This window comes from Notolepis coatsorum, assembly GCF_963971535.1.
Source record: "Notolepis coatsorum genome assembly, chromosome: 10".
NCBI lineage: Eukaryota > Metazoa > Chordata > Actinopteri > Aulopiformes > Paralepididae > Notolepis > Notolepis coatsorum.
In genome coordinates, this window is record NC_140174.1 from 109856958 (window position 1) to 109872730 (window position 15773).

General features: G+C 44.7%; 1 protein-coding gene across 1 annotated transcript in view; it reads right to left on the reverse strand.

Annotated features, from left to right (window-relative positions):
- fras1 (Fraser extracellular matrix complex subunit 1) overlaps window positions 1-15773 on the reverse strand; it is a gene marked incomplete at its 5' end in the record, with an annotated part of 148441 nt that overhangs the window by 73758 nt on the left and 58910 nt on the right. The window contains 1 exon segment of the mRNA XM_084323142.1: window positions 2450-2713. Coding sequence (XP_084179268.1) covers window positions 2450-2713 — 264 coding nt within the window.

Sequence of the window (15773 nt, forward strand, 5' to 3'; positions counted from 1 at the left end):
GTACAGTTTTGCTTGTACAGGTGTACAGTGTCCCCACCCACCCCTCCTACCCAACCCCCCACCCCACCCACCCAACCAACCGCGTGAACACTTAAGGCAACGCACTTGTGCTTCCTCATTTCTCTGATTGGCCACGACGCCCACGTGACCACGCGCTAGCACGCCCCCTTATCCACGCCTGCCGCTACGCCGAGCCAAGCTCCTCTGTGTGTTGCAGCGCGGCAGAGGTCCCTGTGTGTTCTCGCCTTCCTCAATTTATATGCATGCAAGTATTGACTACGCCGTAACGAATCATTAAAAAAAGATACCGTTAACTGGAATATGTTGTGCCTTTACACATATGTTGGATTATGTAATTGGTTTGTCATGACAAACAAATTAAAAAAAATCGCGATTTACCCGGTGGCTACAACAACACACAGTGATACATGTTGCTGTTTGTGTTGAAGCCACACAGAATCCTGGCTCTGATCTATAGGCCGTATGTGGAAAGGGAGGTGAAGCACTACCTGAGGAGATTACTAACTGTTGGTTCTTTTCTCTCGGCTCATCCGTCACCCGTGCGAATTGAATTCAGCTGTTTCCCCCCTCCTGTGTCTTTAGAGAAGACTCCAATGAGTCTGTCTTCTGAGCCTCAAGTTTTCCATTTCAATCCATCAAGTCGCCCTACGGTCACTACATGTAGTCACTGTGTGTTGTTGTAGCCACCGGGTAAATCTCGATTTTTTTTATTTGTTTGTCATGACAAACCAATTACATAATCCAACATATGTGTAAAGAAACAACATATTCCAGTTAACGGTATATTTTTTAATGATTCGTTACGGCGTAGTCAATACTTGCATGCATATAATTGAGGAAGGCGAGAACACACAGGGACCTCTGCCGCGCGCTGCAACACACAGAGGAGCTTGGCTCGGCGTAGCGGCAGGCGTGGATAAGGGGGCGTGCTAGCGCGGGGTCACGTGGGCGTCGTGGCCATCAGAGAAACGCGAAGCACAAGTGCGTTGCCTTAAGTGTTCACGCCACCCAACCACCTCCGACGTACAGCCCCCCCCCCCCATCCCACCCAACCCCACCCCACCTACCCAACCTCCTCCAATGTACAGTTTTTACGTCAAATGTATATACTCTCTTTTCTGACTATTTTTGTATCACAAACAGTACTGTATTTGCAAATCTGGTATGTCATAAATGTATGTATCTCTACAAATACGGCGATTTTCTCGATGGCTCTCTCTGGTGCACAAAGCTCTGCTTAAACTGGTCCCTCGTACCTAAGTGTGCTTCTGTGCACAAAGCAATATAAGTATGCCCTTCGTTCTCAAGCTGCTCTAACACTGGAAGTTCCCCATATGAGAACTGAATTGGGAAAAAGGGCGTTTAAATATGCTGCTCCTTCATCTTGGAACAAGATACAGGAGGACCTAAAATTACCAGGACTGGTCACCCTCGGAGAATTCAAAGCCATTTTAAAATCCTACGAACTCAGTTCCCTTGGACAGTGCAACTGTGTTTGATCACATCAGTCTTGGCCAGCAGTAGCAACCCCTCCCCCCTCCATCCCCACTCAACCCCTCCCCCCTCCATCCCCACTCAACCCTCCCCCCTCTATCCACAATCAACTCCTCCCATCCCTCCCTCCCTCCCTCCCTCCCTTCCCCCCTCCCTCCCCTCCCTCCCTCCCTCCCTCCTTCCCTCCCTCCCTCCCTCCCTCCCTCCCTCCCTCCTCCTCCCCCCTCCCTCCCTCCCTCCCCCTCCCTCCCTCCCTCCCCCCCTCCCTCCCCCCCTCCCCCCTCCCCTCCTACCTGCTGCCAGTTGCAGGCCCCTGTTGACGGTCATGCGGGCCCCTCCCTCCCTCCCTCCCTCCCCTCCCCCTCCCTCCCTCCCCTCCTACCTGCTGCCAGTTGCAGGCCCCTGTTGACGGTCATGCGGGGCCCCCTCGCTCCCTCCCTCCCTCCCCTCCCCCCTCCCTCCCTCCCCTCCTACCTGCTGCCAGTTGCAGGCCCCTGTTGACGGTCATGCGGGCCCCTCCCTCCCTCCCTCCCCCCTCCCCCTCCCCCCTCCCCTCCTACCTGCTGCCAGTTGCAGGCCCCTGTTGACGGTCATGCGGCCCCTCGCTCCCTCCCTCCCTCCCTCCCTCCCTCCCTCCCCCCTCCCTCCCTCCCCTCCTACTGCTGCCAGTTGCAGGCCCCTGTTGACGGTCATGCGGCCCCTCCTCCCTCCCTCCCTCCCTCCCTCCCTCCCTCCCTCCTCCCCTCCCCCCTCCCCTCCTACCTGCTGCCAGTTGCAGGCCCCTGTTGACGGTCATGCGGGGGCCTCCCTCCCTCCCTCCCTCCCCCCTCCCTCCCTCCCCTCCTACCTGCTGCCAGTTGCAGGCCCCTGTTGACGGTCATGCGGGGCCCCTCCCTCCCTCCCTCCCCTCCCCCCTCCCTCCCTCCCCTCCTACCTGCTGCCAGTTGCAGGCCCCTGTTGACGGTCATGCGGGGGCCCTCGCTCCGGCGCACGTCCATGGTGAACTCCAGGCGTCCGGTGCTGGTGTGCGTGCCGTCGGTGAGGCTGAAGCCCAGCTCGTCGGTGCTGCCGCTGACCGGGTCGGGCGTGTACACCAGCAGCTGGTCCACCACATCCTGGTAGGTGAAGGTGGAGCCCTGGGAGAGGAGGCGGCCGTTCCCCAGAGGCTGCGAGTAGAACTGCCGTCTGCGCAGCTTGCCTGGAGGAAACACAGTAGGTTAGGTCCACCCGTACAGGGATTTATCATTGGGAAAATGGATTATCGGCTATTATAACAATTCTGCCTCATGAACATTGGAAAGCTTTCCATTTTTGCACTAAATTAGTTCCCTTCTATCACTAACATTATTGTTTAAGCATTTTTGGTTGAGAAAAATTTCGGCGATAAAACAAATAAAAAATTACGACTAATTGCGAATATTTTCATGTTGAGCTATAGATTGTGGATGAATAAGCACAGAAAGGTACACCATGCAAATGTGCATGCTTTATTTGTTTTAAACGAGAGGATTTAGAAATGGGCAATGGGGAAATACGTTGCAATTTGGCGAGGTGGACCGGCCGAAAACACTACACCTCCCTATTGTCATCATGCAGCACAAGCACAGGACATAGAAAATAAGTCTGACGTCCAGCCAGAGTGCAAATGTAACAGTAAAGTGCAACAGTAATATACAATGTACAGGTCATTAAACTGGGTCTGCCAGCTCTACTATGTTCTTTAGTCCAGGAGAACAGCTCTACTATGTTCTTTAGTCCAGGAGAACAGCTCTACTGTGTTCTTTAGTCCAGGAGAACAGCTCTACTATGTTCTTTAGTCCAGGAGAACAGCTCTACTATGTTCTTTAGTCCAGGAGAACAGCTCTACTGTGTTCTTTAGTCCAGGAGAACAGCTCTACTATGTTCTTTAGTCCAGGAGAACAGCTCTACTATGTTCTTTAGTCCAGGAGAACAGCTCTACTGTGTTCTTTAGTCCAGGAGGACAGCTCTACTATGTTCTTTAGTCCAGGAGAACAGCTCTACTATGTTCTTTAGTCCATGAGAACAGCTCTACTATGTTCTTTAGTCCAGGAGAACAGCTCTACTATGTTCTTTAGTCCAGGAGAACAGCTCTACTATGTTCTTTAGTCCAGGAGAACAGCTCTACTATGTTCTTTAGTCCAGGAGAACAGCTCTACTGTGTTCTTTAGTCCAGGAGAACAGCTCTACTATGTTCTTTAGTCCAGGAGAACAGCTCTACTATGTTCTTTAGTCCAGGAGAACAGCTCTACTGTGTTCTTTAGTCCAGGAGAACAGCTCTACTATGTTCTTTAGTCCAGGAGGACAGCTCTACTATGTTCTTTAGTCCAAGAGAACAGCTCTACTATGTTCTTTAGTCCAGGAGAACAGCTCTACTGTGTTCTTTAGTCCAGGAGAACAGCTCTACTATGTTCTTTAGTCCAGGAGAACAGCTCTACTATGTTCTTTAGTCCAGGAGAACAGCTCTACTATGTTCTTTAGTCCAGGAGAACAGCTCTACTATGTTCTTTAGTCCAGGAGGACATCTCTACTGTGTTCTTTAGTCCAGGAGGACAGCTCTACTATGTTCTTTAGTCCAGGAGAACAGCTCTACTATGTTCTTTAGTCCAGGAGAACAGCTCTACTATGTTCTTTAGTCCAGGAGGACATCTCTACTATGTTCTTTAGTCCAGGAGAACAGCTCTACTATGTTCTTTAGTCCAGGAGAACAGCTCTACTATGTTCTTTAGTCCAGGAGAACAGCTCTACTATGTTCTTTAGTCCAGGAGGACAGCTCTACTATGTTCTTTAGTCCAGGAGAACAGCTCTACTATGTTCTTTAGTCCAGGAGGACATCTCTACTATGTTCTTTAGTCCAGGAGGACAGCTCTACGATGTTCTTTAGTCCAGGAGAACAGCTCTACTATGTTCTTTAGTCCAGGAGGACATCTCTACTATGTTCTTTAGTCCAGGAGAACAGCTCTACTATGTTCTTTAGTCCAGGAGAACAGTTCTACTATGTTCTTTAGTCCAGGAGAACAGATCTACTATGTTCTTTAGTCCAGCTCTACTATGTTCTTTAGTCCAGGAGAACAGCTCTACTATGTTCTTTAGTCCAGGAGGACAGCTCTACTATGTTCTTTAGTCCAGCTCTACTATGTTCTTTAGTCCAGGAGAACAGCTCTACTGTGTTCTTTAGTCCAGCTCTACTATGTTCTTTAGTCCAGGAGAACAGCTCTACTATGTTCTTTAGTCCAGGAGAACAGATCTACGATGTTCTTTAGTCCAGGAGAACAGATCTACTATGTTCTTTAGTCCAGGAGAACAGCTCTACTATGTTCTTTAGTCCAGGAGAACAGCTCTACTATGTTCTTTAGTCCAGGAGAACAGCTCTACTATGTTCTTTAGTCCAGCTCTACTATGTTCTTTAGTCCAGGAGAACAGCTCTACTATGTTCTTTAGTCCAGGAGAACAGCTCTACTATGTTCTTTAGTCCAGGAGAACAGCTCTACTGTGTTCTTTAGTCCAGGAGAACAGCTCTACTATGTTCTTTAGTCCAGGAGAACAGCTCTACTATGTTCTTTAGTCCAGCTCTACTATGTTCTTTAGTCCAGGAGAACAGCTCTACTATGTTCTTTAGTCCAGGAGAACAGCTCTACTATGTTCTTTAGTCCAGGAGAACAGCTCTACTATGTTCTTTAGTCCAGGAGGACAGCTCTACTATGTTCTTTAGTCCAGGAGAACAGTTATACTATGTTCTTTAGTCCAGGAGAACAGCTCTACTATGTTCTTTAGTCCAGGAGGACAGCTCTACTATGTTCTTTAGTCCAGGAGAACAGCTCTACTGTGTTCTTTAGTCCAGGAGAACAGCTCTACTATGTTCTTTAGTCCAGGAGAACAGCTCTACTATGTTATTTAGTCCAGGAGGACAGCTCTACTATGTTCTTTAGTCCAGGAGAACAGCTCTACTATGTTCTTTAGTCCAGGAGGACAGCTCTACTATGTTCTTTAGTCCAGGAGAACAGCTCTACTATGTTCTTTAGTCCAGGAGAACAGCTCTACTATGTTCTTTAGTCCAGGAGAACAGCTCTACTATGTTCTTTAGTCCAGGAGAACAGCTCTACTATGTTCTTTAGTCCAGGAGAACAGCTCTACTATGTTCTTTAGTCCAGGAGAACAGCTCTACTATTTTCTTTAGTCCAGCTCTACTATGTTCTTTAGTCCAGGAGGACAGCTCTACTATTTTCTTTAGTCCAGCTCTACTATGTTCTTTAGTCCAGGAGGACAGCTCTACTATGTTCTTTAGTCCAGGAGGACAGCTCTACTATGTTCTTTAGTCCAGGAGGACAGCTCTACTATGTTCTTTAGTCCAGGAGAACAGCTCTACTATGTTCTTTAGTCCAGGAGAACAGCTCTACTATGTTCTTTAGTCCAGGAGAACAGCTCTACTATGTTCTTTAGTCCAGGAGAACAGCTCTACTATGTTATTTAGTCCAGGAGAACAGCTCTACTATTTTCTTTAGTCCAGCTCTACTATGCTCTTTAGTCCAGGAGAACAGCTCTACTATTTTCTTTAGTCCAGCTCTACTATGTTCTTTAGTCCAGGAGGACAGCTCTACTATGTTCTTTAGTCCAGGAGGACAGCTCTACTATGTTCTTTAGTCCAGGAGAACAGCTCTACTATGTTCTTTAGTCCAGGAGAACAGCTCTACTATGTTCTTTAGTCCAGGAGAACAGCTCTACTGTGTTCTTTAGTCCAGGAGAACAGCTCTACTATGTTCTTTAGTCCAGGAGGACAGATCTACTATGTTCTTTAGTCCAGGAGAACAGCTCTACTATGTTCTTTAGTCCAGGAGAACAGCTCTACTGTGTTCTTTAGTCCAGGAGAACAGCTCTACTATGTTCTTTAGTCCAGGAGGACAGCTCTACTATGTTCTTTAGTCCAAGAGAACAGCTCTACTATGTTCTTTAGTCCAGGAGAACAGCTCTACTGTGTTCTTTAGTCCAGGAGAACAGCTCTACTATGTTCTTTAGTCCAGGAGAACAGCTCTACTATGTTCTTTAGTCCAGGAGAACAGCTCTACTATGTTCTTTAGTCCAGGAGAACAGCTCTACTATGTTCTTTAGTCCAGGAGGACATCTCTACTGTGTTCTTTAGTCCAGGAGGACAGCTCTACTATGTTCTTTAGTCCAGGAGGACAGCTCTACTATGTTCTTTAGTCCAGGAGAACAGCTCTACTATGTTCTTTAGTCCAGGAGAACAGCTCTACTATGTTCTTTAGTCCAGGAGGACATCTCTACTATGTTCTTTAGTCCAGGAAAACAGCTCTACTATGTTCTTTAGTCCAGGAGAACAGCTCTACTATGTTCTTTAGTCCAGGAGAACAGCTCTACTATGTTCTTTAGTCCAGGAGGACAGCTCTACTATGTTCTTTAGTCCAGGAGAACAGCTCTACTATGTTCTTTAGTCCAGGAGGACATCTCTACTATGTTCTTTAGTCCAGGAGGACAGCTCTACTATGTTCTTTAGTCCAGGAGAACAGCTCTACTATGTTCTTTAGTCCAGGAGGACATCTCTACTATGTTCTTTAGTCCAGGAGAACAGCTCTACTATGTTCTTTAGTCCAGGAGAACAGTTCTACTATGTTCTTTAGTCCAGGAGAACAGATCTACTATGTTCTTTAGTCCAGCTCTACTATGTTCTTTAGTCCAGGAGAACAGCTCTACTATGTTCTTTAGTCCAGGAGGACAGCTCTACTATGTTCTTTAGTCCAGCTCTACTATGTTCTTTAGTCCAGGAGAACAGCTCTACTGTGTTCTTTAGTCCAGCTCTACTATGTCCTTTAGTCCAGGAGAACAGCTCTACTATGTTCTTTAGTCCAGGAGAACAGATCTACTATGTTCTTTAGTCCAGGAGAACAGATCTACTATGTTCTTTAGTCCAGGAGAACAGCTCTACTATGTTCTTTAGTCCAGGAGAACAGCTCTACTATGTTCTTTAGTCCAGGAGAACAGCTCTACTATGTTCTTTAGTCCAGCTCTACTATGTTCTTTAGTCCAGGAGAACAGCTCTACTATGTTCTTTAGTCCAGGAGAACAGCTCTACTATGTTCTTTAGTCCAGGAGAACAGCTCTACTGTGTTCTTTAGTCCAGGAGAACAGCTCTACTATGTTCTTTAGTCCAGGAGAACAGCTCTACTATGTTCTTTAGTCCAGCTCTACTATGTTCTTTAGTCCAGGAGAACAGCTCTACTATGTTCTTTAGTCCAGGAGAACAGCTCTACTATGTTCTTTAGTCCAGGAGAACAGCTCTACTATGTTCTTTAGTCCAGGAGGACAGCTCTACTATGTTCTTTAGTCCAGGAGAACAGTTATACTATGTTCTTTAGTCCAGGAGAACAGCTCTACTATGTTCTTTAGTCCAGGAGGACAGCTCTACTATGTTCTTTAGTCCAGGAGAACAGCTCTACTGTGTTCTTTAGTCCAGGAGAACAGCTCTACTGTGTTCTTTAGTCCAGGAGAACAGCTCTACTATGTTCTTTAGTCCAGGAGAACAGCTCTACTGTGTTCTTTAGTCCAGGAGAACAGCTCTACTATGTTCTTTAGTCCAGGAGGACAGCTCTACTATGTTCTTTAGTCCAGGAGAACAGCTCTACTATGTTCTTTAGTCCAGGAGGACAGCTCTACTATGTTCTTTAGTCCAGGAGAACAGCTCTACTATGTTCTTTAGTCCAGGAGGACAGCTCTACTATGTTCTTTAGTCCAGGAGAACAGCTCTACTATGTTCTTTACTCCAGGAGAACAGCTCTACTATGTTCTTTAGTCCAGGAGAACAGCTCTACTATGTTCTTTAGTCCAGGAGAACAGCTCTACTATGTTCTTTAGTCCAGGAGAACAGCTCTACTATGTTCTTTAGTCCAGGAGAACAGCTCTACTATTTTCTTTAGTCCAGCTCTACTATGTTCTTTAGTCCAGGAGGACAGCTCTACTATTTTCTTTAGTCCAGCTCTACTATGTTCTTTAGTCCAGGAGGACAGCTCTACTATGTTCTTTAGTCCAGGAGGACAGCTCTACTATGTTCTTTAGTCCAGGAGGACAGCTCTACTATGTTCTTTAGTCCAGGAGAACAGCTCTACTATGTTCTTTAGTCCAGGAGAACAGCTCTACTATGTTATTTAGTCCAGGAGAACAGCTCTACTATGTTCTTTAGTCCAGGAGAACAGCTCTACTATGTTATTTAGTCCAGGAGAACAGCTCTACTATTTTCTTTAGTCCAGCTCTACTATGCTCTTTAGTCCAGGAGAACAGCTCTACTATTTTCTTTAGTCCAGCTCTACTATGTTCTTTAGTCCAGGAGGACAGCTCTACTATGTTCTTTAGTCCAGGAGGACAGCTCTACTATGTTCTTTAGTCCAGGAGGACATCTCTACTATGTTCTTTAGTCCAGGAGAACAGCTCTACTGTGTTCTTTAGTCCAGGAGGACATCTCTACTGTGTTCTTTAGTCCAGGAGAACAGCTCTACTATGTTCTTTAGTCCATGAGAACAGCTCTACTATGTTCTTTAGTCCAGGAGGACAGCTCTACTATGTTCTTTAGTCCAGGAGAACAGCTCTACTATGTTCTTTAGTCCATGAGAACAGCTCTACTATGTTCTTTAGTCCAGGAGAACAGCTCTACTATGTTCTTTAGTCCAGGAGAACAGCTCTACTATGTTCTTTAGTCCAGGAGAACAGCTCTACTATGTTCTTTAGTCCAGGAGAACAGCTCTACTATGTTCTTTAGTCCAGGAGAACAGCTCTACTATGTTCTTTAGTCCAGGAGAACAGCTCTACTATGTTCTTTAGTCCAGGAGAACAGCTCTACTATGTTCTTTAGTCCAGGAGAACAGCTCTACTATGTTCTTTAGTCCAGGAGAACAGCTCTACTATGTTCTTTAGTCCAGGAGGACAGATCTACTATGTTCTTTAGTCCAGGAGAACAGCTCTACTATGTTCTTTAGTCCAGGAGGACAGTTCTACTATGTTCTTTAGTCCAGGAGAACAGCTCTACTATGTTCTTTAGTCCAGGAGGACAGATCTACTATGTTCTTTAGTCCAGGAGGACAGCTCTACTATGTTCTTTAGTCCAGGAGAACAGCTCTACTATGTTCTTTAGTCCAGGAGAACAGCTCTACTATGTTCTTTAGTCCAGGAGAACAGCTCTACTATGTTCTTTAGTCCAGGAGGACAGCTCTACTATGTTCTTTAGTCCAGGAGAACAGCTCTACTATGTTCTTTAGTCCAGGAGAACATATCTACTATGTTCTTTAGTCCAGGAGAACAGCTCTACTATGTTCTTTAGTCCAGCTCTACTATGTTCTTTAGTCCAGGAGGACAGATCTACTATGTTCTTTAGTCCAGGAGGACAGCTCTACTATGTTCTTTAGTCCAGGAGGACATCTCTACTATGTTCTTTAGTCCAGGAGAACAGCTCTACTATGTTCTTTAGTCCAGGAGAACAGCTCTACTATGTTCTTTAGTCCAGGAGGACAGCTCTACTATGTTCTTTAGTCCAGGAGAACAGCTCTACTATGTTCTTTAGTCCAGGAGAACAGCTCTACTATGTTCTTTAGTCCAGGAGAACAGCTCTACTGTGTTCTTTAGTCCAGGAGAACAGCTCTACTATGTTCTTTAGTCCAGGAGAACAGCTCTACTATGTTCTTTAGTCCAGGAGAACAGCTCTACTATGTTCTTTAGTCCAGGAGAACAGCTCTACTATGTTCTTTAGTCCAGGAGAACAGCTCTACTATGTTCTTTAGTCCAGGAGAACAGCTCTACTATGTTCTTTAGTCCAGGATAACAGTTCTACTATGTTCTTTAGTCCAGGAGGACAGCTCTACTATGTTCTTTAGTCCAGGAGAACAGCTCTACTGTGTTCTTTAGTCCAGGAGAACAGCTCTACTATGTTCTTTAGTCCAGGAGAACAGCTCTACTATGTTCTTTAGTCCAGGAGAACAGCTCTACTATGTTCTTTAGTCCAGGAGAACAGCTCTACTATGTTCTTTAGTCCAGGAGGACATCTCTACTGTGTTCTTTAGTCCAGGAGGACAGCTCTACTATGTTCTTTAGTCCAGGAGGACAGCTCTACTATGTTCTTTAGTCCAGGAGAACAGCTCTACTATGTTCTTTAGTCCAGGAGAACAGCTCTACTATGTTCTTTAGTCCAGGAGGACATCTCTACTATGTTCTTTAGTCCAGGAGAACAGCTCTACTATGTTCTTTAGTCCAGGAGAACAGCTCTACTATGTTCTTTAGTCCAGGAGAACAGCTCTACTATGTTCTTTAGTCCAGGAGGACAGCTCTACTATGTTCTTTAGTCCAGGAGAACAGCTCTACTATGTTCTTTAGTCCAGGAGGACATCTCTACTATGTTCTTTAGTCCAGGAGGACAGCTCTACTATGTTCTTTAGTCCAGGAGAACAGCTCTACTATGTTCTTTAGTCCAAGAGGACATCTCTACTATGTTCTTTAGTCCAGGAGAACAGCTCTACTATGTTCTTTAGTCCAGGAGAACAGTTCTACTATGTTCTTTAGTCCAGGAGAACAGATCTACTATGTTCTTTAGTCCAGCTCTACTATGTTCTTTAGTCCAGGAGAACAGCTCTACTATGTTCTTTAGTCCAGGAGGACAGCTCTACTATGTTCTTTAGTCCAGCTCTACTATGTTCTTTAGTCCAGGAGAACAGCTCTACTGTGTTCTTTAGTCCAGCTCTACTATGTTCTTTAGTCCAGGAGAACAGCTCTACTATGTTCTTTAGTCCAGGAGAACAGATCTACTATGTTCTTTAGTCCAGGAGAACAGATCTACTATGTTCTTTAGTCCAGGAGAACAGCTCTACTATGTTCTTTAGTCCAGGAGAACAGCTCTACTATGTTCTTTAGTCCAGGAGAACAGCTCTACTATGTTCTTTAGTCCAGCTCTACTATGTTCTTTAGTCCAGGAGAACAGCTCTACTATGTTCTTTAGTCCAGGAGAACAGCTCTACTATGTTCTTTAGTCCAGGAGAACAGCTCTACTGTGTTCTTTAGTCCAGGAGAACAGCTCTACTATGTTCTTTAGTCCAGGAGAACAGCTCTACTATGTTCTTTAGTCCAGCTCTACTATGTTCTTTAGTCCAGGAGAACAGCTCTACTATGTTCTTTAGTCCAGGAGAACAGCTCTACTATGTTCTTTAGTCCAGGAGAACAGCTCTACTATGTTCTTTAGTCCAGGAGGACAGCTCTACTATGTTCTTTAGTCCAGGAGAACAGTTATACTATGTTCTTTAGTCCAGGAGAACAGCTCTACTATGTTCTTTAGTCCAGGAGGACAGCTCTACTATGTTCTTTAGTCCAGGAGAACAGCTCTACTGTGTTCTTTAGTCCAGGAGAACAGCTCTACTGTGTTCTTTAGTCCAGGAGAACAGCTCTACTATGTTATTTAGTCCAGGAGAACAGCTCTACTGTGTTCTTTAGTCCAGGAGAACAGCTCTACTATGTTCTTTAGTCCAGGAGGACAGCTCTACTATGTTCTTTAGTCCAGGAGAACAGCTCTACTATGTTCTTTAGTCCAGGAGGACAGCTCTACTATGTTCTTTAGTCCAGGAGAACAGCTCTACTATGTTCTTTAGTCCAGGAGGACAGCTCTACTATGTTCTTTAGTCCAGGAGAACAGCTCTACTATGTTCTTTAGTCCAGGAGAACAGCTCTACTATGTTCTTTAGTCCATGAGAACAGCTCTACTATGTTCTTTAGTCCAGGAGAACAGCTCTACTATGTTCTTTAGTCCAGGAGAACAGCTCTACTATGTTCTTTAGTCCAGGAGAACAGCTCTACTATTTTCTTTAGTCCAGCTCTACTATGTTCTTTAGTCCAGGAGGACAGCTCTACTATTTTCTTTAGTCCAGCTCTACTATGTTCTTTAGTCCAGGAGGACAGCTCTACTATGTTCTTTAGTCCAGGAGGACAGCTCTACTATGTTCTTTAGTCCAGGAGGACAGCTCTACTATGTTCTTTAGTCCAGGAGAACAGCTCTACTATGTTCTTTAGTCCAGGAGAACAGCTCTACTATGTTCTTTAGTCCAGGAGAACAGCTCTACTATGTTCTTTAGTCCAGGAGAACAGCTCTACTATGTTATTTAGTCCAGGAGAACAGCTCTACTATTTTCTTTAGTCCAGCTCTACTATGCTCTTTAGTCCAGGAGAACAGCTCTACTATGTTCTTTAGTCCAGGAGAACAGCTCTACTATGTTCTTTAGTCCAGGAGGACAGCTCTACTATGTTCTTTAGTCCAGGAGAACAGCTCTACTGTGTTCTTTAGTCCAGGAGAACAGCTCTACTGTGTTCTTTAGTCCAGGAGAACAGCTCTACTATGTTCTTTAGTCCAGGAGAACAGCTCTACTGTGTTCTTTAGTCCAGGAGAACAGCTCTACTATGTTCTTTAGTCCAAGAGGACATCTCTACTATGTTCTTTAGTCCAGGAGAACAGCTCTACTATGTTCTTTAGTCCAGGAGAACAGTTCTACTATGTTCTTTAGTCCAGGAGAACAGATCTACTATGTTCTTTAGTCCAGCTCTACTATGTTCTTTAGTCCAGGAGAACAGCTCTACTATGTTCTTTAGTCCAGGAGGACAGCTCTACTATGTTCTTTAGTCCAGCTCTACTATGTTCTTTAGTCCAGGAGAACAGCTCTACTGTGTTCTTTAGTCCAGCTCTACTATGTTCTTTAGTCCAGGAGAACAGCTCTACTATGTTCTTTAGTCCAGGAGAACAGATCTACTATGTTCTTTAGTCCAGGAGAACAGATCTACTATGTTCTTTAGTCCAGGAGAACAGCTCTACTATGTTCTTTAGTCCAGGAGAACAGCTCTACTATGTTCTTTAGTCCAGGAGAACAGCTCTACTATGTTCTTTAGTCCAGCTCTACTATGTTCTTTAGTCCAGGAGAACAGCTCTACTATGTTCTTTAGTCCAGGAGAACAGCTCTACTATGTTCTTTAGTCCAGGAGAACAGCTCTACTGTGTTCTTTAGTCCAGGAGAACAGCTCTACTATGTTCTTTAGTCCAGGAGAACAGCTCTACTATGTTCTTTAGTCCAGCTCTACTATGTTCTTTAGTCCAGGAGAACAGCTCTACTATGTTCTTTAGTCCAGGAGAACAGCTCTACTATGTTCTTTAGTCCAGGAGAACAGCTCTACTATGTTCTTTAGTCCAGGAGGACAGCTCTACTATGTTCTTTAGTCCAGAACAGTTATACTATGTTCTTTAGTCCAGGAGAACAGCTCTACTATGTTCTTTAGTCCAGGAGGACAGCTCTACTATGTTCTTTAGTCCAGGAGAACAGCTCTACTGTGTTCTTTAGTCCAGGAGAACAGCTCTACTGTGTTCTTTAGTCCAGGAGAACAGCTCTACTATGTTATTTAGTCCAGGAGAACAGCTCTACTGTGTTCTTTAGTCCAGGAGAACAGCTCTACTATGTTCTTTAGTCCAGGAGGACAGCTCTACTATGTTCTTTAGTCCAGGAGAACAGCTCTACTATGTTCTTTAGTCCAGGAGGACAGCTCTACTATGTTCTTTAGTCCAGGAGAACAGCTCTACTATGTTCTTTAGTCCAGGAGGACAGCTCTACTATGTTCTTTAGTCCAGGAGAACAGCTCTACTATGTTCTTTAGTCCAGGAGAACAGCTCTACTATGTTCTTTAGTCCATGAGAACAGCTCTACTATGTTCTTTAGTCCAGGAGAACAGCTCTACTATGTTCTTTAGTCCAGGAGAACAGCTCTACTATGTTCTTTAGTCCAGGAGAACAGCTCTACTATTTTCTTTAGTCCAGCTCTACTATGTTCTTTAGTCCAGGAGGACAGCTCTACTATTTTCTTTAGTCCAGCTCTACTATGTTCTTTAGTCCAGGAGGACAGCTCTACTATGTTCTTTAGTCCAGGAGGACAGCTCTACTATGTTCTTTAGTCCAGGAGGACAGCTCTACTATGTTCTTTAGTCCAGGAGAACAGCTCTACTATGTTCTTTAGTCCAGGAGAACAGCTCTACTATGTTCTTTAGTCCAGGAGAACAGCTCTACTATGTTCTTTAGTCCAGGAGAACAGCTCTACTATGTTATTTAGTCCAGGAGAACAGCTCTACTATTTTCTTTAGTCCAGCTCTACTATGCTCTTTAGTCCAGGAGAACAGCTCTACTATGTTCTTTAGTCCAGGAGAACAGCTCTACTATGTTCTTTAGTCCAGGAGGACAGCTCTACTATGTTCTTTAGTCCAGGAGAACAGCTCTACTGTGTTCTTTAGTCCAGGAGAACAGCTCTACTGTGTTCTTTAGTCCAGGAGAACAGCTCTACTATGTTCTTTAGTCCAGGAGAACAGCTCTACTGTGTTCTTTAGTCCAGGAGAACAGCTCTACTATGTTCTTTAGTCCAGGAGGACAGCTCTACTATGTTCTTTAGTCCAGGAGAACAGCTCTACTATGTTCTTTAGTCCAGGAGGACAGCTCTACTATGTTCTTTAGTCCAGGAGAACAGCTCTACTATGTTCTTTAGTCCAGGAGGACAGCTCTACTATGTTCTTTAGTCCAGGAGAACAGCTCTACTATGTTCTTTACTCCAGGAGAACAGCTCTACTATGTTCTTTAGTCCAGGAGAACAGCTCTACTATGTTCTTTAGTCCAGGAGAACAGCTCTACTATGTTCTTTAGTCCAGGAGAACAGCTCTACTATGTTCTTTAGTCCAGGAGAACAGCTCTACTATTTTCTTTAGTCCAGCTCTACTATGTTCTTTAGTCCAGGAGGACAGCTCTACTATTTTCTTTAGTCCAGCTCTACTATGTTCTTTAGTCCAGGAGGACAGCTCTACTATGTTCTTTAGTCCAGGAGGACAGCTCTACTATGTTCTTTAGTCCAGGAGGACAGCTCTACTATGTTCTTTAGTCCAGGAGAACAGCTCTACTATGTTCTTTAGTCCAGGAGAACAGCTCTACTATGTTATTTAGTCCAGGAGAACAGCTCTACTATGTTCTTTAGTCCAGGAGAACAGCTCTACTATGTTATTTAGTCCAGGAGAACAGCTCTACTATTTTCTTTAGTCCAGCTCTACTATGCTCTTTAGTCCAGGAGAACAGCTCTACTATTTTCTTTAGTCCAGCTCTACTATGTTCTTTAGTCCAGGAGGACAGCTCTACTATGTTCTTTAGTCCAGGAGGACAGCTCTACTATGTTCTTTAGTCCAGGAGGACATCT